Source organism: Sorex fumeus, unplaced genomic scaffold (genome assembly GCF_029834395.1).
Source record: "Sorex fumeus unplaced genomic scaffold, SorFum_2.1 ptg000029l, whole genome shotgun sequence".
NCBI classification, from domain to species: Eukaryota; Metazoa; Chordata; class Mammalia; order Eulipotyphla; family Soricidae; genus Sorex; species Sorex fumeus.
In genome coordinates, this window is record NW_026606086.1 from 12,783,240 (window position 1) to 12,810,750 (window position 27,511).

The following is a 27,511-nucleotide window of genomic DNA, read 5'->3' on the forward strand; positions in this document are numbered from 1 at the left end:
AAATAAAAGTTACACTGACATCTAGTGGTAACATACAAAATATTTCAGGTTTTACCAAATCTTAATGTTATTTCTCTTCGGTAACTTCACTCCTTTTCTGATACGCTTTTCTAAACTCTTCACCGAGCATATTAATATCATCCTCTTTTTTAAATACTCCCTAGAAGAAAAATATTTTGAATGTCAATATATTTCACTAAATGGCTATATACGAATAAATCCATAGACATGTAATTTGTGATAATAAATCTACTTCAAATGGGGGAATGATGTTTTCAAGAATGATGACTCGATAGAATAGAGATCAACAGATATAGCTAGATAACTCAAGTAGTTGGAATCTGACCTTTACTGCTGTAAGAACTGCTGCTTGAATTGGGTAAGTGGGAAGAACTTTCCAAACTATCAAGTCTTTGTCCTGAAACAGCTCTCTCTACTTTACATGAAGCAAAGTCCAGATCAAGCAAGAGACTCCTGGCTATTACCTCAGTTACATGTACAGTCAGCAAACATTCAATCTTACGTGAAAGAATACCGATTTAAACAATCCTTTATATATCTGTTTACCCTTTCTGTGTATAGTCCTGTTCTGTCCTGTCCTCCTGTTGTTCATCGATTTGCTCGAGCGGGCACCAGTAACGTCTCCATTGTGAGACTTGTTACTGTGTTTGGCATATTGAATATGTCACGGGTAGCTTGCCGGGCTTTGCCGTGCAGGCGAGATACTCTTGGTAGTTTGCCGGGCTCTCCGAGAGGGGCGGAGGAATCGAACCCGGGTCAGATGGGTGCAAGGCAAATGCCCTACCCACTGTGCTATCGCTCCAGCCCTTTTGTGTATAGTAAAAGAATTTATTTATTTATTCACCTTGTAATCTAAAGGATTGAGAAGAATAATTTAGGTCATTTAGAGTCATTGGAACTCATTTTGGAATATCAAGTAATTTATTAGCCTTTCCCCTAGCTCCACAATTATTTCCTTATAAAAATAAGCCAAGACTCTCCCAGAGATAGATATTTTTGAACTTTATCTGAATTAAGGATAGCAATACATCTTTTCATGCTCATTCATCTGGTCTAACCATGTAGACCAAGAAACTGTGGACTGGAAAATTTATTCTCAAGTTCCTTTTTTCCTTAATACCGGACTATATACCAAATGTGTACTTTATTCAATTACTGTACTTGAAAAATGGATATCTTATTTACAGGAGTCCAAGATACCCAAATCTAAATTCATATAGTCACACCATCTCAAATAGATATAGACACCTGGTTATTGGCTACTTCCTACAAGTGTTTTCAGAGCATATTTCCTAGCATATGTATACATATATTTCTATCTATCTATCACCTCTTGTTATAAATTCAGATGTCTCTGACTCAATTTTTTTCAGATACTTTCTATACAGAGTATCACAATTGCTTTAGGTTATCTTAGTTTTACACCTCCTACACTGAAAGGGAGGAGAGAAAATTATCTCTAAAATTTAAATTTAAAAACCTGTAGCTCTACTCTAAGACTGTGCTAAGATCAAATCTTTTATTTTGAGGTGATTGATCAAAATCCCATGCTCTGCTCTAGGAGAAAGAAGATGTGAAACCCAGGACCTTGGAAATCCTGACACTGTTTTTTTTTTTTTTTTAACCACTAGTAGAAGTCTCAAAGATTAAATCTCACTTACTTTAGGTAGATATCCAAGTAATTTAGCAGCATGTTCTTTGAGAAGTTTTTGTCTTTCCTCTTCAATTATTTCATTAATACATCCTTGTCTTCTTTGCTGAAGCTCCCATTCTTCTATATCACGTTGCTGTAAATGTATTTAAAATTGTAGTGTCACAGATCAATGATATTTTAATTTTTTTAAGTAATACAAATAACGTGGGTCTTGCTGAAGGTTTTTGTATAATTACTTTTTTCCCACAATGGTTGAATATTTTAAATGTCCTTACATTTTGTCTGCACACAAAATTTTTCATGGGACATTACCTTTTCCTGTATTTTTATTGATATGATATAGATTACTTCCTCTTTTTTTTTTTTTTTTTTGCGTTTTTGGTCCATACCCGATGATGTTCAGGGTTATTCCTGACTCTGCACTCAGGAATCACTCCTGGTAGTGCTCAGGGGAGCATGAGATTCTGGAGATCGAACCTGGGTTGGCCACATGCAAGGCAAACACGCTGTACTGTCTTTCTCCCCACGGTCACATTTTTATAAGCAAATTATTTTCTAATTATTTACTACGTAGAATTTTGCACTGTTTTTTTTTAAATTCAGTGTTAATTTTTAAGCACTGTAGTATGGTCCTCCTGTTGTTCATTGATTTGCTCGAGCAGGCACCAGTAACGTCTCTATTGTGAGACTTGTTGTTACTGTTTTTAGCATATAGAGTACTCCACGGGAGCTTGCCAGGCTCTGCTGTGCAGGCGGGATATTCTCGGTAGCTTGCTGGGCTCTCCGAGAAGGGCAGAGGAATCGAATTTGGGTTGGCCGTGCGCAAGGCAAACGCCCTATGCATTGTGCTATCACTCCCTTCTAAAATAAAACTTTTAAAATAAATTTAAAAAACAAAATACATTGTCACAAAATACATTAATCTTTCAAGAAGTGGTCATACAAAACTGTTCTTGCAGCAAGTTCAGCAAGATGCTAAATTTCACTCATTTTCTCTCAACAGGGACCCCAGGGCCATGGGGATAGGAATACCAGGGTGACCTTGTTCCGTGTGCCCCCTTGCTTTTCCTGGGAGCATATTCCTAAGCCACTGAACCATTTTCTCTGCCCTTCTCACTAGGAATACCTCACAGCAGGGCTGTCAGGGTTCCCTCGGTGCTTTTTAGGCAGCACTGGGGTTTGAACACAAGACCTTGTGCTTCTGCTACTGAGTCAGTCATCTTCCAGCCAGAAACTAAAGACAGTGAATTTTAGAGAAACTGTTGATATGTTCAAAAGATAATAGTTTAAGTGTGTATGTGCATATATAATTATATATTTATCATTTTTAGTCACCAAAGTTGCAAAAACAATAGCTATATAATTGGGATTTCAAGGAGGCAAGTTCTAAGTTCAAATAAGTTATTTTTTAATTCGACAAACATTTATTAAATGCTTACTATACATAACAGGTACTGAAGACAGTTTACAGTAGATAAAATGGAGGTTCTAAATATTTGCATAAATATTAGTATTTTAAAGGTCTATTTGAAGCACAAGATAATCAAAACCAACCCAACAACACTTGTTCTTACTTTGTCAATAAGGAACTGGTTGCGACGCTCTTCAATTAGCTTTTCCACGGCCCTCTTGTGTTCCAATTGCTTCATTCTTTGTTTCTGGGCATTCATTAATTCTATTCGATCATCCTCAGCAAATTTGGCAAGCATAGCTTTTCTAAAGATCTCTTCTTCCTCTTTTGTAGCCTGGAGTACTAGTTCCTTCAAGGCTATTTGTTCTATAATATCTTGCTTCAACTCCTTTTGCTTTCTTAGTTTCTCCTCTGCTTCTTCCTAAATAGCACATATAAAGTTCATTCCATCACTTTCTTCACAGCAGGCTTACAAAGAACTGTCGACAGAATTTCTTTAGGTTTACTTTTACATTATGAAATTACACTAACAAATGAAGTTTTTCTTTTTTTTTTTCTAGATAACACTAGAATGTGTTATCTAGAAAAGGCTTCCAAAAAATGTGGCATATCCATACTATTAGCTAAAAAAAAGAGGAATGAACTATTAGATACAATAAATGAAATGAATCTTGAAAAAAATTATGTTACTTTAAAAGCTCTAGACACAGAAGTTAACATTTGTATAACCCTACTTATATGAGATATCAAAAAAAATTGCCAAGTCATAAAGATAGAAGCACATCAGTAGTTGCCAAGAATTAGAGGAGGAGAAGATAGGGGCAAGGCATCCTTTTGGCATCATGAAAATGTTTTATGACAGAGGTGATGACTGTACATTAAGAATATGCTAAATATTGCTGAATTATGTGCTTTAAAATTTTAAATCAAATATATAAATTTTATCTCAATTAAAAAAATCTTTCATGTTCAAGATTTAACTGTACAATGATCGAACACCCATCTCTCCACAGTGCACTTTTCACCACTTCATGTTTTAGATGCAACTAAAACATGAACAAGAAAAATTTCTAGCACTAACTGTGAAAAAACGCACTAATAGCAATAAATGCAAATATGCAGGAAATGACTCAATCAAAACCTGCAGCTCCTATTTGTGAGGGTGTATACAAAGAGAAGCAGAATAAATCCAAAACAAGAAGGAAGAAAAAGTGAAGAGCAGAAACCTATAAAGTTGAAAATAGATAGGATTCCTATAATCTCCCAAGTCTGAATCAAGAAGATCTAGAGTACCTGAATAACCTATTAACATCAAGGAAATTGAAACTGTAGTCTTTTGTCTTCCCAAAAACAAAAGCCCAGGTCCAGATGGATTCACTAGCGAATTTTTCCAAACATTAAAAGAGGACCTATTGCCAGTTCTTCTCAAGCTTTTCCAGGACATTGAAGAAACAGAAACTGTCCCAATAGTTTCTATGAAGCCCATATCTCTCTAATACCAAAGGAAACAAAGACACCACAAGAAAAGAAAACTGCAGTCCAAATATCCCTGATGAACACAGATACGAAGATTCTCAACAAAATACTAGCAAATAGAATTCAACAACTCATCAAAAAGATCATACACCATGACCAAGTGGGATTCATCCTGGGGATGCAAGGATGGTTTAACATTTGGAAATCAATCAACATAGTCCATCATACCAACAAAAGAAAAGATAAAAACTAAATGATCATATCGTTAGATGCAGAGAAAGCATTTGACAAGATCCAGCACCCATTTATGATGAAAACCCTCGCCAAAATGGGGATAGAGGGGAGTTTCTGCAATATAGTTAAAGCCATCTACCACAAGCCTACAGAAAGCATCATCCTCAATGGGGAAAAACTGAGAGCCTTCCCTCTAAGGTCAGGGATGAGACAGAGATGCCCACTCTCCCCACTGCTGTTCAGTATAGTACTGGAAGTACTTGCAATAGCGGTTAGGCAAGAAAAAGATTAAGGGCATTCAGGTAGGAAAGTAAGAAATCAGGCTCTCACTATTCGCAGATGATATGATACTATATTTAGAGAACCCTAAAACCTCTACCAAGAAACTCCTAGAAACAATAGACTTGTATAGTGTCGGGAGCCAAAATTGTCAGTACAGCCTGACCTGCGATTTAAGACTAATCTCTTCTTGGAAAAATGTTAAAATACATTGTGTAAGTTTCTGAGCTATGCCCGGGATAAGTGCCATGAGCCCACCACTAGGGCTCACACCATGATTTATTGAAAATCTGCATGCTTTGTTAATTTCCTATTTTGCCCACTTCCTCATGTAATCAATTATAAAAGGCTAGCTTGGGAGAAATAAAGTTGGAACTTGATCAGAGTCTTGTCTTGCTCCCATTCTTCTCTCTCTCTCTCTCTCTCTCTCTCTCTCTCTCTCTCTCTCTCTCTCTCTCCTCTCTCTCTCCCACTCGCGCACCCTCTCCCAGTTATCCACATTTGACTAGTCCTATGGGTTGGGGCAGTATAGTAAAGTTGCAGGCTATAAAATCAATACCCAAAAGTCCATGGCTTTCCTATACGCAAACAGTGAGAGAGAAGAAAGTGACATGAAAAAAACAATCCCATTCACAATTGTGACCCAGAAAAATCAAGTACCTAGGAATCAGCTTAACTAAGGAAGTAAAAGACCTGTACAAAGAAAACTACAAAACGCTAATACAGGAAATAAAAGAAGACACGAGAAAATGGAAAGATATCCCCTGCTCATGGATTGGGAAATTAACATTATCAAAATGGCAATACTTTCCAAAGCATTGTACAAATTCAATGCGATCCCTGTAATGATATCCATGACATTCTTCAAAGAAATGGAGCAAAAACTCCTGAAATTCATATGGAACAATAAACCCCCACAAATAGCTAAAGCAATTCTTGGGAAAAAGAAAATGGGAGGAATCAACCTCCCTAACTTCAAACTCTACTACAAAGCAGTAATAATTAAAACAGCGTGGTACTGGAACAAAAGCAGAACTGCAGACCAATGGAACAGGGTTGAATACACTGACATCTCCCCTCAATCATGTGATCATCTAATCTTTGATAAAGGAGCAAGAAATAGGTAGTGGAATAAGGAAAGCCTTTTTAACAAATTGTGCTGGCAAAACTGGACGGCAACATGCAGAAAAATGGGCTCAGATCTCTGCCTAACACCATGTGCAAAAGCCAGATCAAAATGGATTAAAGACCTCAACATCAGACCAGAATCCATAAGGTACATTGAAGACAAAGTTGGCAAAACCCTCCATGGTATTGAAGCTAACGGTATCTTCAAAGATATCACGCCACTGGCCGAGCAAGTGAAAATAGAGATAGACATATGGGACTATCTTAAACTAAGAAGCTTGTGCACCTCAAAAGAAACAATGACCAAAATACAAAGACAGTCTACAGAATGGGAAAGGATATTCGCCCAATACACATCTGACAAGGGGTTGATATCAAGAATATATAAAGTACTGGTTGAACACAAGAAGAAAACATCCAACCCCATCCAAAAATGGGGCGATGAAATGAACAGAAACTTTGTCAAAGAAGAAATTCGAATGACTAAAAGGCACATGAGAAAATGCTCTACATCATTAATCATCAGGGTTCAAAAACCACAATGAGATATCATCTCACACCACAGAGACTGGCCCACATCCAAAAGAACAAAGGCAACCGGTGTTGGTGTGGATGTGGTAAGAAAGGGACCTTCCTTCACTGCTCGTGGGAATGCTGACTGGTTCAGCCCTTTTGGAAAATAGTATGGATGATTCTCAAAAAATTAGAAATTGAGCTCCCATTTGACCCAGCAATACCAGTCCTGGGAATATATCCCAGAGAGGCAAAAAAGTATAGTCAAAGTGACATCTGCACTTGTTTGTTCATTGCAGCACTATTTACAATAGTCAAAATCTGAAAAAAACCTGAGTGCCTGAGAACAGATGACTGGTTAAAGAAACTTTGGTACATCTACACAATGGAGTACTATGTAGCTGTTAGAAAGGATGAAGTCATGAAGTTTACATACAAGTGATACTACATGTAAAGTATCATGCTAAGTGAAATGAGTCAGAAAGAGAGGGACAGACATAGAAAGATTGCATTCATCTGGGGGACATAAAGAAACAAAATAGGAGACTAACACCCAAAAATAGCCGAGGTAAGTACCAGAAGGTTTACTCCATGGCTTGGAGGCCAGCCGCACACACTGAGGTTAAAAGTCAGCTCAGATAGAGAAGGGAACAGTGTGAAGAAACTTCATACTGCTTACATAGCAGCTGTATTGATTCACATTCCCCACAGCAGTGCACTCCTGCGTTTCCCTTTCCCCATATCCTTACCTCCACTAGTTTTCTGTCTTTTTAACAATATTCATTCAGTATGGAGTTTCTTCACACTGAAAATAAACTACCATATCATGTAGAAAACCCACCTCTGGGTACATATATTCAAAGAAAATGAGAACAGAATATTAAAAGAAGGGAACCCTGCCATCTGCGACAACTCAGATGAATGTTGATTTTTTTTTTTGTCTTTTGTCTTTTGGGATTACACCTGGTGATGCTCAGATACTCCTGGCTCTGCACTCCAGGAATTACTCCTGGTGGTGCTAGGGGGACCATATGGTATGCAGGGGACCAAACCTGGGTCAGGGTGTGCAAGGCCAACACCCTACCCTATCCCTCCAGCCCCCACAGCTGAATCTTAAGGGAATTACGGCATGTGAAAATAAGCCAGAAGAGAGGACAAATGAGGCCTGGTAATACTCGCATATTGAAATCTTAAGAAACAAAGTCAAGTTCATAGAAACATAATAGAAAAGTGGTTGCCAAAGCATGGTAGAGGTGAAGAGCTTGAAATAGGGAGAGGCCAGTATAAAAGGCACAAACTTTACAATGAAGGAGGTCTGGGGAACCAAAGTTAAAATATGGCAACAGGAGTTGTAGAACTGAAATTTGCTAAGAGAATATGACGTCATAGTTCTTACCAAAAAATGTAAGGTGATAGACATGTTAATTATATGTGGAGAATTGCTTCACGATGTATACTTTAGATGTCTAATAATTTTATATCAAATATATTAAGAAAACTGCACTGTCCTCCCGTTGTTCATCGATTTGCTCAAGCGGGCCCAGTAACGTCTCCATTGTGAGGCTTGTTGTTACTGTGTTTGGCAGATCGAATACCGTGTGGGCAAGATACTCTGGGTAGCTTGCATGTTTAGATGTTGACTCACCCACTGGTTCTGTTCTACCAATTCCTGACAAAATCTCCACGGAGCTGCACACCAAGCAGCAAAGATTCATAGATACACTGTCCCACTGGCTGAAAACTCAGGGGCACCTTCAGGAAGTAGGTAAACACAGTAGCTACCTGGCAGAAATGCCAGCAGCTACACACATACCCCACCACTGCAGACACTCTCAAGGCTCAATTTCACTGCTTCATGAATACTCTCTGGAGAGATGCCAAACTGAATAATTTCTGGTACCTGGTGACCAGGCTGAGAACTCTGGTGTCTCTCAGAGTTGGGGGTAGTAGAGGGCAGCTTCCTCCTTTTCCTACACCTCCACTTTCTGAAGCTCCAGGAGTCCACCTCTCACAACCGCCATGTCAACTCATTGACCCAGACACTCTTGGTGACTGCAGGGTGCTGGAGATTGTACCATATGGGGTGCTGGGGATCAAATCAGGGTCTGCCCCATGTAAGGCAAGTTCCCTACCTATGTACTATGTTCCAGCCCCCTTACACATGTAACATTAAAATGGATCACTTCCTTGAAAAATGCAAACCACCAAAACCCAGATAATAAGACAAATATAATTCTAATGGTTCTGTGACTATTATTGCTCAGAAGATATCAACGGAGGCACCCACCCAATGAGTCTACTCCATGTGGACTCACCCACTGTCCCGGCCCCACCAAAGCCTGACTAATCTCCCAGGAGATGTGCTGAGCCACTAACTGAAATGGCCAGCCCCGCTGATGAAAACACAAAAGCACCAATGGGGGGCAGGGGCAAATACCCGCCCAACCAGGGCTCCGGCAGCAGCACCCACACCTGCCTCTACAGCTACACCAAGGGCTCGGCTCTACCGCCCCGTGAATGTTCTCTGCTGAGACACCAGTTTCCAAATAATCTCAGGTAACTGCGCCCAGGCTGAGAACTCGGGATTTTCTCTCCCCCAAGTCCCATACTTCCAGAAGCACCAGAAGTCCCACTCACAACCCTCGCCTCCTGCTTGTCCACTCTTTCACCCAGACCATAGATCCGGTATTGTCTGGACACCTTTTGAAGCAACAAACAGCTGCTTCAAAAGGTTGGTGTCTATTCTCATCACTCTCATTTAAAATAGCACTATCAAAAATAAATAAATAAATAAATAAAATAGCACTATCCAGGGATATAAAATTTAGCCACGCAATAAGGCAAGAAAAAGTCAAGGAAAAGTCAATTATACATACTTAAAAGGCAAGAAATAAAACTGTCCCTATTTGTAGAGAACATTACTAAGGGAAAAAGAACAAACCCATCTTTTACAGCTACTAAGTGAATTCATCAATGTTTATCATATAAGATCAATATTAAGGCAATTCATTAACAATGATTATATGGACATGAAAATTAAAACTTAAACTCCACTTATAATTGATATAAAGCACTTAAATGTAATTAACAAAATATATATTTGTATGCTTAAACTATAAAGCAAGGATGAAAATGTTCAGGTGATCTATTAAATGAGTGCAGTCCTACTGGGTGTACAGAACAGCCTGTATCAATTCCTGCACAGAGCTGACCCTAGTTCAATCCCTGGCACTGCATGGTCTCCTTGAGCACAGAGCTAGGAGGAGGCCCCAGTAGTCACTGGGTGTGGCCCAAGCATCCCCTAATAGTCAATTCTTTTCAAATTGATATTCAAATATAGCGATTCTTATTAAAGTCCCAGAAGCCTACTTGTAGATAGACAAGAAACTAAAATTTATATGAAAAAGGCAAAGGAACTAGAATAGCTCAAATAATTTTGAAGAATTTTTATACAGCTGCAGTAATCAGATCTATGTGGTGTGGTGGAGAGACACACACAGACCAACAGAAGTACGATTCCATAACAGCCCATACCAATATGCTCAACTGTGCTTAATAAAGGTATAAATCATCTTGAGTTGAGGTTAGTTTTATTTGTACTGTCATTCAATAGCTACCTGTGATTTTTTTCCCTACTACGTATACAACTATAACAAGGAGTAGTGAAATAGTCAACAATAGTTAACAACTATTTGCTGCTCTTTTTGATTTTGCCTCATGTACTTGGAGCTTCTTTCAGGTTTATAGATCCTGAGGACTCATATCCTTTAGGTAATTTACCTTATTATCTTATGGTCATATCAATTTGGTTTTTCTCAGTGTAGAGCATATATAAATCTCCATTCTATTGCTTCTAAATTGCACATGTCTTCATATTTAAATTGTGTTTCTTGTAGACAGTAAAATCACATTATGCTGTTTGTTTTGCTTTGCTTTGCTTTGGGGTCATACCCAGCAATGGGTGGGGATTACTCCTGGCTCTGGCAGTTCTTGATACAAGGCAAACACCCTATCCACTGGACTACCGTTCTGGCTCCTGTGCATCATGTTTTTGTGCAGTTTGAGAAAAAATTGCAACTAGCTTTTGAATCCAGCTTGAAAACTTATGCATTTAGCTGTTAAGTCCAGCTTCTCTTTTCATTGTTTCTAACTCTCAATATAATTGGGTCTACATCTATTGTTGATCCGTTATCCCATCTCAAATGATACTATTTTCTACTAATCATCTTTCAATCTCCAAAACTTACTTTAAGTTTCCTCTCACTGGCTGCAGTTTGTTCTTCCAGGTATAATTCTTGTCGCACTTGTTCCAAATCATCACGCTGTCGCATCTTTTCCTCTAATTTCTGGGCGAGCTATTGATTCAAACACAAACAACATTTATAGGAGCCAAATTCTATTACAAATAATTCCCCTCAAATTTTTGGATTACTTTACTACCATAGTTTGAAGTTGTTGCCTTTTTTCTTCATTTTCTAGAGCTTTTGACATTCGCTTTTCTTCTCTTTGTTGTTGCATCTGGGCAAACTCCATGATTTTTCTGTTTTCATCTTCCATCTCCTCATGTTTCTTTCTTCTCCAGAGAGCCTGCTCTTTCTTAAACTCTTCAATATACTTCCGAGTGATATTCATTTTTTCCAACCTTTGCTGTCTTTCCCTAAAAGTAATCGAGCAGTTTCATAGTAGCAAAAAATATATATTTTTTAAATGTACCAAATCCTTCAGTTACGATGAGCGGGGGACGGCTTTTTCCTACCTACAGCTCATTCATTCATACAATAAACTATATAACTAAATATAATGACACCTATGAATTTTCTAAGCAAAATACTGCTCCACTTTTTTCTAACTTATTGATATTTCATGGATCTATTTCAGAAGCCTACAACAGGCTAGTCTCAGAAGAAAGTAATCATAAAACAAACTCCGTTATATGATGTGAGCACATTTAAGAAAACCAAAAGTTTTCAGTCACCTAGGTTATATATATTATTTATCAGATATGTATCTGCTAAGGTAAATAAGAATTGTTCAACATGGTAACCTTTCAGTACCTGTATTGCAAGCCATATGACGAGAGAGAGAGAGAGAGAGAGAGAGAGAGAGAGAGAGAGAGAGAGAGAGAGAGAAGCAAAGTGCCTGCCATAGAGACAGGCTCCCCAGGAGTGAGGAGGTGGGAGGGAAACTGGGAACATTGGGGGTGGGAAATGTACACTGGTAAAGGGACAGGTGTTGGAACATTGAATGACTGAAACCCAATCATAAACAACTTTGTAACTATCTCACCATGATTCAATGAAAAGTTAGAAATAAAAAAGAATTCTTCCCAGTTTATATTATCATAACATTTACTGATGACTAACGATGAATTAGGCACTGTTCAGGTACTTTTTCACAATATGCCTAAAATCAACCTAATATAAAAGTTTACACATGTAAGAAAATTGGGATAAACTTACATTTGATCTTCTTCATAGATTTTTCTAACAATTTCATCAATCATGAGTTTCTCTTGCAGCAACTGCTTATAAGCTTCCTGCTTTTTCAGTTCTTGCTCTTCAAGTTGTTTCTCTAGGTCAAGAGAATATTGTGCTTTCACTTGATTTCTTTTGTCCTCAGCAGCATTTTCCTCCTTTGTTAATCTCTCATGTTCTTCCTTCATGGTTCTGGCTATTTCAGCATCACGTTTCTGTTATTGAAACAAAATCATCTTTCCACTTTAAGATCTGAGCATATATGATAGAATATTTTATGATGCAACTGAATATTATAAATCCTGTTACATAAAATTTTTCATATGTCTAGGTCAAAGCAGAGCTTCATTTGAAAGGTTCAAGTGACAAGTCAAATCCTAAAGATGCTTTTCTATCCCTTCCTTACTCTCTTTCTCTCTCTCTCTCTCTCCCCCTCCCTCTCTTTGAACAATATATGAAAAGAATAGTTAATAAATTCTAATCAATATTGGATTATTTATTTTACACTAAATTTGTATTTGAAAAACATTAAGTAAAATTAGAAATAATTTATTGTAACATCTGTGTTTCCTGCCAAAAGAGTAGTCATCCTTTTCCTATACTTAATAGTTGATAGCTGATGGAGACAATTTGCACAATATTTAGCTGCATGGATTACCAATGTTACTAAAAGACAGTACTAGTTTTGGGGGTTGTATTTTATTTTTAGATTCTGCTATTATATAGTTCTGAACAGTTCTTAAATTTCTACTGCTGGTGGAAGTTCATTCCAAAAATCTTCCCTTTCTCATTTATTAAAGGCTCTTTATAATCTGTTTAAGCTGAAAGGGTCACACTTATTTCCGTGTGTATTTGCTACAGATTTCAATTAAACTCCATTTTCCTCTGAGTTGAGACGAGCTTGCTTTTTGAATGGCTTAAGTACATCATTTACTTCAAATGCTTTAAAGTTTAACTCAATAAAATTGAACATCATTTAACAAAATAAAATTGAAGTAAATTGGGACAATTAGGAAACTCTCCCTTTAGCATTATGATTACATCTTCAAATCTAGAATATTTAGTGTAATCAAATATTAAAAAGATTAGAATATGAGTACTAAATTTATGAATAACAATCACGATCTTAGTGATTCTATAAACATATGTTAATGTGACTTCACAAAAAAACTTTCTTTGCTTCTGTTTTATTAGCATGCTATAATAAGTTATTTAGAAAAATTAAAATGACAAGAACATCAGTTACAGATGACCTCAAATTTACGAAAATTAAGTATGCTCTTATGTCTATGCTAAAAAAACTAGGTCTCAGAGAGACAGAACCCAAATTACCACCGACATATTCTGACATCTAGTCAAGTCCTAGGAGCGTTTGACTTTTTTTGTATCAATTTTAATAGAAAATAGTGGAAATTATTTCAGGAGTTGTATTAAGACATCTTGAATTCCTTTAATAATCTTAATTATCAGGATAATTAAAATGGAAAACTATTGGTCAAATAGTACACTGTTTATATCCTATCTTAAATTTTGAAAAAGTGGAACCACACTATGTGGGTTCAAGAAATGAAGTCCTTAACCCTTTTCTATCACCTGCCTCACCAAAAAAAGAATTTCACTATTAAAAGTATATTGCATAATCCCCAAGACTTGTGCACACACAAACATGCATGTGCACACATACATACACCATTTACTCTTATGTAATACTTTTATTGCACTGCACTTGTTAAAGTATTTTGTCATCATCATCTAATTGTATGCATCATCTGATTGTATGTGTACAATTAGATCACCATGTATACAGAAAATGTATGTGTGTATATATGCATGTTGATATAGACAGACACACATGTAGGTTTTATTTTGTTTTAGGGACATACTTGACAGTAATTAGGGCTCACTCCTGATTCTGTATTCAGGGATCACTTCTAGTGGGGTTCAGGGAACCATACGGGGGTGCTGGGGATCGAACCCGGGTCAGCTTTGAGCAAGGCAAATACCTTCCCTGCTGTACTATCACTCCAGCCCCATGTAGTTATTTTTTAAATGGTCAATGATATTTCTGTTCTACAACTTGATTTTTACCCCCTTGAAACTTGTTCCTTTTCTTTTTGACCTGTAATATATGCTGACCAACTTTAACGGTCAGAGCACATAGCTCCACTTTTTCCTCTTTGACAGTCATATAACATTTTGAAAGGAATCTAGATGGGGGAAACACTGAACACTACAAAATATTCAACACAGAAAAATGAGAATGAAAATGAGGAGCCTATAATATTAAAATCAAGCCTTTCTTTCTGTGTGATAATACTCAAAAAAGGATAGAGATTTCTGCTTTTAGGCGTCAGCTCAAGAAAACTTGTAACTACCACATTACTCAGCTCTGCTGGTGAGCATGCTATGATTCCTGTGCCTGAGATCTCCAACTCTAGTTCTGAACTTGGCCATATACCAGGAATTAGAAAAAGAGATAAACATAAAGGTAAACATATTAGGATGTGTGAACAGAAAAATTTCCTTCCTAAAATGATACTTTTATATACTTTTATAATGATACTGAAATACTTAATTAAAAAAATATGACTTTGTAAAACGCATCATGCTCCCATCTTGTACTGTACTGATACATCAAAGAAAAATCAGAGATCATAAAGAACTCTGAGAGTTACTGAATGTCACTGTTCCATTTAAGTCGGGAGGACCTAGTAGTTCTTTGTGCCTTTCAAAGATGAATGAACTACAGTGCGGCACTGTTCACAATAGCCAGAATCTAGAAACAACCAGGGTGCCAATGAACAGATGACTGGTTAAAAAAAACTTTGGCACATCTACACCATGGAATACTATGCAGACATGAGAAAAGATGTAGCACTATAGCACTATCCTCCCGTTGTTCATTGATTTACTTGAGCAGGCACCAGTAACGTCTCCATTGTGAGACTTATTACTGCTTTTGGCATATCAAATACACCACAGGGAGCCTGCCGTGTGGGCGGGATACTCTCGGTAGCTTGCTGGGCTCTCTGAGAGGGATGGAGGAATCAAACCCGGGTTGGCCATGTGCAAGGCAAACACCCTACCTGCTGTGCTATTGCTCCAGCCTGAGAAGTTATGAAATTTGCTTATAAATGGTTGGTCATGGAGAGTATCATGCTAAGTGAAATGAGCCAGAGAGGGACAGGTATAGCCTATAATATTAAAATCATTTGTGGAATAGGTATAGCCTATAGGCTATACAGGTATAGCCTATAATATTGAACCCATTTGTGGAATATAAAATAACGTAATACGAGACTGAGACACAAGGACAGTAGACACAAGAGCCAGGAATATTGCTCCATAGTTGGAAGCCTGCCTCATGAGCTGGGGGAGAAGGCAGCTGGAATAGAGAAGGGATCACTAAGTCACTGATGGTTGGAGGGATTGTTCAAGATGGGAGATGTATGCTGAAAGTAGATAAAGGACCAAATGTGATAGCCTCTCAGTATCTATATTGCAAAACATAATGCCCAAAATTAGAGAGTATGGGGGAAACTATCTGCCATAGAGGCAGGGGGAGAGCTGGGATGGGGGTGGGGGGATACTTGGGGACATTGGTGGTAGAATATGTGAACTGGCGGAGGGATGGGTGTTCGATCATTGTATGACTGAAACTCAAACATGAAAGCTTTGTAAATGTATCTCATAGTGATTCAATAAAAAAATAAAATAAAATAAAAAAACAAAAAATAACTAATTAAATCTCAATATTAAACAATCCATGAGTTTTGTATCTTAAAAATCTAAAAGGTGTGTGAGAAATATAGCAATGTAAATACTTTATAGCTTAGACAAATTTTTTTTAAATGAGTTGTTTTGGTTTACTAAATGAGGACAAATATTTAGCAAGCACAATGACAAGAAGCATAATTACCATTTGCTCATATTTAATGGCATCTTTCTCAGCAATCTGAGCTGCCCTTTCTTTATTCATGTAGGCTGCTCTCAATTTCTTCTCTAGTTCTCGGAGCTCAAAACTGTTTAAAAGAAATACAGGAATTAAACTTTATTATGTTTTTTCTGATTTTAAAAATAAACAACATCTGAAATTTGAAACTTTTTTGTCTGAATGTGTGCCATATATTTATATTATTATTTAAATATTTTGAAAATATACTTTCTTTCCTTCATCCAAATAAAACTCAGAGAGTTTGTGAAATGAAACATAGTAATAAACTTTCTTATTGAAAGAATCCTTTTATTTTCAGTAATCCTGGATCTATCTAACCATTCTACAAAGAAGTAATCATCCATGTCAAGAGAGGGGTTCGGCAGGGTGATACCATTTCACCAAAACTCTTCAGTGCCACCCTCGAGAACATCATGCGACGACTGGAATGGGAAGGAATGGGAGTGAAGATAGATGGTTGGCAACTACACCACCTCCGCTTTGCTGATGACATCGTTCTAATAACACCAAACATCAGCCAAGCGGCACAAATGCTGACCAACTTCGACCGTGAGTATGGAAATGTCGGACTACAGCTGAATCTTACGAAGACAATGTTTATGAGAAACAGCCTCGTTCCTGACGCTCCATTCGCTCTCAACGGAACCACCATCTCTGAATGCAACAGTTATATATACCTAGGTCGAGAAGTCAACATGATGAATGACCTGGCACCTGAGTTGCGCAGGAGGAAGAGAGCGGCTTGAAATGCCTTCAAGAGCATTGAAGAAATAACTAAAAGGACAAAGAACCTCCAGCAACGAGCACATCTCTTCGATTCCATTGTTCTTCCTGAATTAACATATGCCTCAGAGACCTGGGCCCTACGTAAACAGGATGAGAATGCTATTCGGGTCTCTCAAAGAGGAATCGAAAGAGCTATGCTTGGAATATCACGATTCACTCAAATGAGAGATAGAATCCGGAGTTCTGATCTCCATCAACGCTCAAGAATCAGGGACGCTGTCTCATTTGCCAAGGCATCAAAAATCAGATGGGCTGGACACGTAATGAGGTTTACAGACAACCGCTGGACTAGAGCCATTACTAATTGGATTCCACGGGATGTCAAAAGATTGCGTGGACGCCCACCTACAAGATGGTCAGACTTCTTCGTCAAGATCCTGAATGATCGGTTTGAGGCTCTGCATGTTCCTAGAATGAACAGATGCCATTGCGCTACGCTAGCATGCAACAGGGATGATTGGAGACGTTACTGTCACCCGCTCGAGTAAATTGATGAATAACGGGGATCAAGTGATCAAGTGAATCCTGGATCTCAGAAGGTGTTTGACGTGTTTTTATCAATAGTTGTTAAAATTTATCTCTGAATACTAATACTGTTGAGCTAAAAGAAGAATTATGGTTAATGAATTTAAACTTAAGCTTAAGTCTGGTTTAGTCAAACTTTCAGGTCAGCTATGTGGATTAATACCAGTTTCAGGCCTGCTAATGTGAAGTCTTCTCCAGCCTCCTTTGAGTTTCAACATTTCTTATTATTACATTTTCTCCTTTATACTGTACAAGCTCTCCTTGTTTTTGTACATGCTTTTCCAAATTGTTATTGCAGAGATGATAGCATGCTCGTATCACACACAGAACTATTTTTTATACTAGAAAATGAAAGATTCCTGACATCATTTTAACTCCATGTATTTCTATTTCTTTACTCAATTTGTTTTAGTCTGTTTTGTTCTTCACTTTTGTATTTTTGAGTCTCAAGAGACATCCTAATAAATGATTTCCTCAGTCAAAGCTCTAGAATTACAACACACTTACCTCTCCCAGGTTCTAAAAATAACTGCTGGATCATTTTCCTTCTTTCCTGCATTTTCCTTTAATGTAGAGTTCTGAGTGATCGTTTCTGGCTTTGCATGTCTGAAAACGTCACTTTCTACTCTGTTTCATCTATAGTCATACTTCTTATACTTGGCCTTTTATTGGCTTTATTGGCATGGATGATTCTGTGAGGTTTATTTTCTCTTTTCTGGATTCCAAAGAGAACTAGGAGTGAGTTAGGTGGCAGTTTTCATTATTTATCATGTTCTAAGTGTGTCTCTATATCTTCTATCATGTTTGGATTTCTTGGCTAGTATCTCACAAAATATTGCTGCTCCTACATCATTTGCTTTTATTTATACTGTCACACTGTAGTACTGTCCTCCCGTTGTTCATCGATATGCTCAAGCAGGTACCAGTAATGTCTCCATTGTGAGATTTGTTGTTACTGTTTTTGGCATAGCAAATACACCACGAAGAGCTTGCCAGGCTCTGCCGTGCTGGCAGGATACTCTTGGTAGCTTTCCCAGCTCTCTGAGAAGGATGGAGGAATTGAACCTGGGTTGGCTGCATGCAAAGCAAATGCCCTACCCGCTGTGCTATCGCTCCAGCCCATATTTATACTACAAGGTCTAAAACTGAACTGTTGGCACTTCCCATCATAGCCCATAACTCCTAAAATTATCTTCTGTATTTTTCTATTCTTTTCATCTCCATGATTTATTTTGGATATTTTCTTTTTCTCTTTTTAAGTTCTTCTGTTTATTATTATTATTGTGTTGGGTGAGATACTCTCAGAAGCTTGCTGGGCTCTTCAAGAGGGGTAGAGGAATTGAACCCGGCTTGGCCGGGCTGGCTGAATGCAAGGCAAACACCCTACCGCTGTGCTATCGCTCCAGCCCATAGCACAGCGGTAGGGCGTTTGCCTTGCACGCAGCCAACATGGCCGACCCGAGTTTGATTCCTCCGCCCCTCTCAGAGAACCTGGCAAGCTACCGAGAGTATCTCGCCCGCGTGGCAGAGCCTGGCAAGCTACCCGTGATGTATTCAATATGCCAAACGCAGTAACAACAAAGTCTCCAATGGAGACATTACTGGGCCCGCTCGAGCAAATCGATGAACAATGGGAGGACAGATGGTGTTGGGTATTGAACGAGAGATTCACACACACAAGGGAAGTGCTCTACTTGCTGAGACACATCCTCAGCTTTTCTGGCTATTTCGAACCACCTCGTCCAGATGAGCTTTTCATGTGTTTCTATCTAATAAAATCTAAATTCTCTGTTACTAATATAAAACACACTGTAGTGCACAAGACTTAAGGGATGATGCTGAGCACCTTGCCATGTGCTTACTGGACAAACTGTTTCACTGGATTCTGGGTGGGACAAGGATATTACCAGTGGTGCTTGGTGGGGTTAGAGGTTGAGGGAGCAAAGGACCATGTTCAGGGCTACTCGAGGGCACAACAGTGGTGCTGGGAACCAAACCTAGGGTCTGTCTTATGCAAGGTGTATGGCTCTACCACTCAAGTGTATCTTCTGCCTCTGCTTAACTCTTCGCCATGCTCATGTGAGCAGCAGAGAGCTCAAGTGAACTGCAGCTACACAGAACAAGCTTGTGACCTGGACACAGCCTTGGGGAAGCACGCCAGGCAGAAGAGGCTCCACATTCAATCCCTGACCCTCCGGGCACTACTCAGTGGCCATGGTGGCCCCAAGCACCAACAGCTATGACTCAAAAGCCACTTAGCACTGTTTGGGTGTCCCGGCCAGGTCGGAGCATTGCCACATCCCTGACCTGAGAAGGTCATTCCACACCACCAGAAAACTCCAAAAATAAAAGATAGGCAGTAAGCAAGTTGACAGAGATCTTAAGCTAACATTCAAAGTAAAAAAATCTAAAAAAGCAAAACTAACAAGTGGGACGACATCAATATGAAAAGCCTCTTTTCAGCAATGGACAGAGTGAAAAAACAACCCGCTGAATGAGAGCAAATTACATATTTGATACAAAAAATAATGTCCAAAGTGTTTTTTTAAAAAAAAAAAAACCAAAACAATCAAACAGCTCAATAGCCAGATAGCAATCGGATTTTAAAACTAAGCAGAAGATTGCAATAGATATTTTCCCAAAGAAGTTAGGCAGACAGGGTCAAGGAAACACAGGGTCAAGGAAAGATGCTCAATGTCATTATCACATGGAAATGCAAGTCAAAACCACAATCAGACACCATTCTATACCTGCTAGAATGACATCTTCAGGAGGACAAGATTCAATAAGTTTTGGCTAGGATGTGAGAAGGAATGAATACCTGTCTATGCCTACCAGCAGGAAAGTAAGCTGGTGTTGCCACTGTGAAAAACAGTTTGGAATTTCCTTAAAAATTAAACATAAAACTACATAATGATCTTGTAACACTCTGGGCATTTAGACAAAGAAAACTAAGCCACCAACTCAAGAAATATCTATGCATCCATGTGTTCATTGTACATTTTTTTAAGTAGGCAAGATGAGTTATTCAGTGGATGAATGAATAAAATGAGGTCTATATCTAAGACAAAATAATACTATTAAGACATGAAGAAGGATAATATCTTACCATTTGCGACAGGATGGATCAACCATAAAGGTATATGCCAGGTAAAATGAGTCAGAAAAAGAAAAATACTATATGATCTCACTTAAATGTGGAATCTTTAAAAAAAAACTGAATAACAACAACAAGAAAAAGTCTCCTGGGTACACTGATACGCGCCAGCAACAGGGTTAGTGGTGGGGCAGCAGGGAATGAGTGTAGGGAACTCAAAAAGTAAGAGGAAAATACAGATTTCCATTCTCACTGAATTATACTGGGCTCATGCATCATTCTAATATAAATTTTCGTCCTTGATATGGCCTTCAATAACAAAAGAGAAAATAAAAGAAGTATTACAACAGAGATTCCTCAAAAAGACATTGGGCCTACAAGAAAATCATAGCTGGCCAGCCACTTTCCAGGGAGAGTGTTGTAAGTCTACTTCAGGAGCAAAAGCTAAATCTTACCTAAGGTTTCTCTGCTGAGGTTCATGCCTCTATTTTTTAAGATGTCACTGTCACTGTCCTCCCGTTGTTCATCGATTTGCTCGAGCGGGCCCAGTAACATTGTGACAATTGTTACTGTTTTTGGCATATCAAATACGTCATGGGTAGCTTGCCAGGCTTTGCCCTGGGGGCAGATACTCTCCATAGCTTGCCAGGCTCTCCGAGAGGGGTGGAGGAATCGAATTCGGGTCGGCTCTGTTGGCCGCATGCAATGTACAGCGGGTAGGGCATTTGCCTCGCACATGGCCGACCCAGGTTCGATTCCTAACTTTCCATATGGTCCCTTGAGCACTGCCAGGAGTAATTCCTGAGTGTAAAGCCAGGAGTAACCCTGTGCATTGCCAGGTGTGACCCAAAAGCAAAAAAAAAAAAAAAAAAAAAGAAAGAAAGAAAGAAAGAAACTGGTACTACAAAAATAAAAAGTGCAAAGATATAAAAAAGAAATTTTAGTCTCAGGGGCTAAATATTACATAAAAGTTTAAAGATAACAACCAAATGACATTTATTGGATCAAGATACCTGTGTTCTCTAACTTGCTGTCTCATTTTTTCATCCTTTGTACTTTCGAGTTTTAGTCTTGCTAACTCCGTAGCCAGTTTTTCTTCTTGTTCAAGTTGAAGTTCCTTCAATCTTTTATTTTCTTCTGCCTGGGTTTAAAAGGACAACAGCTCTTTTGATTTGTCTTCCAGGTTCGGATTTGTGAGGAGTGGGTACAACCTCCACACTCAGGCCCTGTGGTGCTGCGCTTACCTGAGCACCTGGCAGTGCTCAGGGCTTAAAGACAACAACCCAGAAACGCTCATAAGATCACGCAGCGCCAGAGATTGAACCACGGCTGACCATATGCAAGGCACGTGCTTTTACTCCAGTCCCCGGGATCATATTTTATTTTTCCTCGAGAAAAACACTGAATTTTGCTTTGTGAGAGAAAACAGAAAGTGCCTTCGGAGCAAAAATTAACTGTTTCATCTTAAAATACAAAACATTATTTTAGCCGGCACAGGTAGGTAGGTAAGTAGAAAGGACAGAAGAATCAATCTGATCATGGGAAAGAAACTAGAACTTTCGTGGGGGGGAGTCTTACATACATGTCAAGCCACATTTCCAAAGCTGACGTCACCTTGTAAACTAATGGTAAATCAATAAAGTTTTATTAACAATAAAGTAAAATATCCCCGCAGGCCACTATCACTCATCTTTTACTACCAACCTTTTCCCTCTACTCTCCCTTTTTCCTTTGTACTTCTTTGGCTAGAGCATTTTAGAGCAGACCCGAGAGTAGTCATAACCACTCAATATTGATATTAAGTATTGAAAACTACTTGATAAGAATTTACTCAATTCATGTATGCTTTATATACATCCTGTGTATGTAATGAGACCTCACAAATTTTGGCACCAAAAACAAAACTAAACAAGTTTCTATCTTAAAATAAAAAGGGAATTGGTTTTTTAGATAACAAACAGCTCACCAGCATGTATTGATAAACAGTGATTTCATAATAAGTTCTGATACCCAGCCAACCCATGTTCGATTCTTCCACCCCTCCCGGAGAGCATGGCAAGCTACCGAGAGTATCTTGCCCACACACAAATCCTGGCAAGCTACCCGTGACATATTTGATATGCCAAACACAGTAACAAGTATCAAATGGAGACGTTACTCGGCCTGCTGAGCAAATGGATGAACATGAGGACAGTGACAGTGACAGTGACCTTGTCAATCTCCAAAATGCTTTATTGGGGGTTATGGTGCAGCCAGCAGTTCAATCTGTACCTGTGAGGCGAGTGCATCAGCAGCCTGATGGTGGCTTCAGACTTCCAGATACCCCAAAATTGCTGCTGTGCCTTTGGCCAGACCCCAAAAACTTGGGGCAACGTTTACCAAGAAAGTAAACAGCCAAAAGTTAGGTATGTGGAAGACACAACCACAAACCACCTTCGGCTCAGCTATATAATTGGAGGCATGGCCTCTCTGGTTCCTGATCGAACTGCTTAATGGCCATGATCCCAGAGATTCAGAAACAAATCTCGAAACCCAACGGCTTTTGGCAGAAATGCGTCCAGACCGTACAGTAGGTTACTGTCACCAGGCCACCCCAGGGGGGAAAGGATGCTGTTCCTCCACCTGCTCCCCCTTGGTGGATCAGTGCCTGCCATCCACCAGAGGCCATTGGACAGTCAGGTTTGTGCCCGCAGTGACGAGACACGCAGGGCCACACAGGATGGGTGTGCAGTAGGCCTTTTCTCTCCCACCCCAACGAGACCTCGAGTCGCTGCCAACGAACAGCCTCTTTGGCTTCTGATCAAGTCGTTTAATGGCCATGATCCCAGAGACTCAGAAACAAATCACAGAACCCAGTGGCTTTTGGAAGAAATGTATCCAGACCCTGCAGTAGGTTACTGGCGCTGGGCCACCCCAGGTGGGAATAGGTTTCATGCCTTGGCTATTCCCCCTGGCAGCCCGGTGGCCGCTATCCTCCAGAGGCCGCTGGACAGTCAGGTTTGGGCCTGCAGTGACGAGACATGCGGGGCCTCATGGGATAGGGGTGGATCCGGCCCCTTCCTCCCCGTCCCAACAAGATTCCGAGTCGTCACCCACAAACGGCCTCTCTGGCTCCTGATCAAGCTGCTTAACGGCCATGACTCAGAAACAAATCTTGAAACCCAGTAGCTTTTGGCAGAAATGCGTTAGGACCCCTCAGTAGGTTACTGTCGCTGGGCCATTCCAGAGGGAAAAGGGTGCTATCCCTCCGCCTGCTCCCTGTAGGCAGCTCGGTAGCTGCCTTCCTCCAGAGGCCATTGACAGTCAGGCTTGGGCCGTCAGTGATGAGACATGCGGGGCCTCACGGATTGGGGGTGGAGCTGGTCCTTTCCTCCCCATCCCAATGAGACCCTGAGTCGCCACCCACAAATGGCCTTTCTGGCTTCTGATCAAGCTGTTTAACGGCCATGATCCAAAAGACTCAGGAACAAATCTCAGAACCCAGCAGGTTTTGGTAGAAATCCCTCCAGATATAAGTGTTAAAATTTTGGAATTTTAAAATCACGCAGCCCCTGCTGCAGTCATGCAACATCATATGTTATTCATAACCAGCAATAGAAAACAAATTGTCTACTGTTGCCTTTTCAGCAGATCTGAGTGTTGGGGTAAAATCCCAAATAATACTGGTGGGTCTGGTATCAAAATATTGAATGTGATCAAAGTAGAGAGAGAGTAATGTAGAAATCATCTGCCCCACAGGTAGGGGGAGGGTGTGAGATGGGGACATACTGGAGTTTTGGGGGATGGAGAATGGGCATTGGTGAAGGTACGGGTATTTCATTGTATGAGTGAGACTTAAACCCGAAAGCTTTGTAACTGCTCTGACAGATTCAATAAATAAAATTATAAAAAATGAAAAATAAAAAAACAAAATGCTTTATCAACTTTTTTTTTTGTTTAAACTAAAATCCAAACAAGGTCTGTTTATGGCATTGTTATTTACTTTTCACTGTCATCCTACTGTTCATTGAGTTACTCGAGCGGGCGCCAGTAAACATCTCCATTTGTCCCAGCCCTGAGATTTCAGCAGCCTCTCCTTACTTGTCTTTCCCACTGTTATTATTATTTCTTTTAATTCTCTTTTATACACCACCCCATGGGCTGGAGCGATAGCACAGTGGTAGGGCATTTGCCTTGCATGCGGCTGACCCGGCTGACCCAGGTTCAATTCCTCTGCCCCTCTTGGAGAGCCTGGCAAGCTACCGAGAGTATCTCACCTGCACGGCAAAGCCTGGCAAGCTCCCATGACATATTTGATATGCCAAAACACAGTAACAACAAGTCTCACAATGGAGACGTTACTGGGCCCGCAGGAGCAAATCATCAAACAATGTCAAACTGTAGACAGTGCTACAGTGCTACACCATCCCACACCATTGATTTGCTGTAGGAAAGAGGATATATGACCTGCAATCTCACTGATAGCTTCTGTGGAATGTTATTTAACTTATTTTGCTTTTGTATGTGGAGGTAGTGGAGGTCTGCCGGTGAGGTATTTATCTGGTACCAGTAGGGTGGGTCTTCTAATATAAATGTGTAGAAAGATTTAGAGGTTTATTAAACTAACTACTTAGAAAAAAATCTGCCTACAAAATGATGATCACCATCACTAGCCATCATAAAATGCAAGTTAAAACTAAAATGTTATCACTATGAATCTATTGTAATGGTTAAAATTAAAAGCAACAGAATCAAATGCTGGTTAGAAACTATACCACTGCACATTAATGGGCAGAAATACGGAATGACACAGCCATTTTGGAAAATATTCTATTAATTTGTTATAAGGCCAGCATACAATTACTATGCAGCTCAGCAACTGTGCTCTTAAACATTTAATAAAAATGCCTGAGAAATTAAAACAAGTATTATTAAAACACCCACCAAAGGTCATATTTATTTAAAATAGTTAATATTGCAAAATGGCAGACATTCTTCAACAGGTCAAATAAACTGATCAAATAAACAGATCAAATAAACTGTAGAACATCCACTCATAGGAAAATAACACGGAAAAAAAAAAGAATAAATTAACCACACAAACAACACCTGAATTAATATGTAGGAATTAAACCAAATAAAAATATCCAAAGTGTTGCACATTAGTTGATTTCATTTATAAGTATATATTTTTGAATATCACATATTTGGAAAGTTTACTTTGTTAATTATAAAAAAGTTGATAATTTTTTTCTTTTAAAATATTGTGTTTACTTTTTCAAAAAGTTCCTAACAAGAAATATTTTACAAGCTTAAAATGTACGTTTCACAATTCACAGGAATATTTTTTGGTATATTCACAAAGTTGTACAACTACTATCTAGATCCAGAACTTTCCCAGATAGACTATTTGGGAGCTGTTTTAAGTTCACAATAAACAGAGAAAGATCACAGGGTTCTCATCATCCACTCATCCACTCTGTACCACTTCTTACTATCAACACCCCACACCAGAGAGGTCACTTGCTGTCTAGCAGCACTACCTTACCTTGACACATCATTCTCACCCAAAGTCCATAGGCACATTAGGGTGCATGCTTGGTGCTGTACATTTTATGCATTTTGATGAACATAAAATGGGAAGTATCAATCCTTAAAACATCATGCAGAATAATTAGATTGCCCTAAAAAATCCTTTTTTTCTCTCTCTACTGTCTTATCCCTCACACTCTAAGTCCTTGGTAATCACCAATTCTTTCAATATCTCCTTTGTTTGACCTTTTCAAGCATAGAGTTGAAATTATACAGTGACTGACCTTTCAGGTTAGTAATACAAATGTAAGTTTCCTTTCCAGGTCTTTTCCAAGCCAATGACCAACCAACAAAATTCTGCTAAAGATAAAAATCAAAGAAGAGATAGCACAGCATGTAAGGCCTTGCATGTGATGGATTTGGGTTTGATCACCAGCATCCCATATGGTCTCCCATTTCCTGCTAGGAGTAATTCCTGGGTACAGAGCCATGTATAAGCCCCTGAAAACTTCTGGGTGTGGTCCCCAAACAAAAAATAAAAACAAACAAAAGGTAAAGCACTTTTCCTAGGACTCTGCATATAATTAATTCATTACTTGGTAAACAATCTATTATGAAGTAGGCATTATTTTATTCCCACTCTGTAGATGAGGCATCAAAAAGTGAAAGAAACTTACTCAAGTCTTCACAGCTAACATACTGTGTCTCTGGGATTCAAAGACATACAGGACAGTTCCAAAACCCAGGTCTCTTCAGCTGGCTGAGGCTTCATCTGCTGATGCTGTCTGTTCTCTGCTCAATTATCAGTCAATCCTTTCGTCATTTTCAAGAGAAATGACAGGAGAAAAACAGGGGAAGAAGGAACAGTAAAACTTACCTTTTGAATAGCTTCTTCCATATCCAGTTCAAACTGTTCATTCTGTAATAACCTGAGGAATCTCTTTTGTTCAAGACACTCCTCATTTTGATTCTTTACTCGTTGTATATTGACTTGATTCTCTATCCTTTTCAGTCCCTCGATTTCCAGCTGTCTCTTGTAGTTTCTCTCTACCAATTTCTCATACCTTTCACTGTAGTTCAGAGTTCTCCAGTTGGAAGCCTGTGCATGCAGGAGGTAGAAAGGGATCTGCATATTTTGGTATCCCAAAATCGAATTTGTCAAATATCTTCTGTAAGCCTCAATTACAAAGGACACAGAAAGGGGTCACCGTAAAGAAGGGTCCCTCACTTTCGAAGGTAAGAGAAAAAAAAAACATCACAACGTAAAATACATGTGCTGGATTTATTCGTGAAGGAGGTGCTATTATCATCAGCTGATGATAAAGATGATGCACGAAGAAGAAAAACAACTTCAGCGGGATTCAAACGCGTGCAGTAGTGCTGGCTTCACGTGTACAGGAATGCACGCGGAGGAGGGGCAGACACAAGCTCTACCAGCAGGCAGTGT

General features: G+C 39.1%; 1 protein-coding gene across 1 annotated transcript; it reads right to left on the reverse strand.

The window, feature by feature from the left end:
- Positions 1–27,196, reverse strand: MNS1 (meiosis specific nuclear structural 1). The gene is made up of 9 exons (XM_056115329.1): positions 26,942–27,196; positions 21,567–21,694; positions 16,110–16,212; positions 12,176–12,405; positions 11,157–11,373; positions 10,964–11,071; positions 3,250–3,507; positions 1,683–1,808; positions 1–160 (listed from the first exon to the last, which is right to left on the reverse strand). The coding sequence occupies exons 1-9, from the start codon at positions 27,194–27,196 to the stop codon at positions 68–70; spliced, it is 1,518 nt and encodes a 505-aa protein (XP_055971304.1). The 3' UTR covers positions 1–67.
- Between the last annotated feature and the right edge of the window lie 315 nt (positions 27,197–27,511).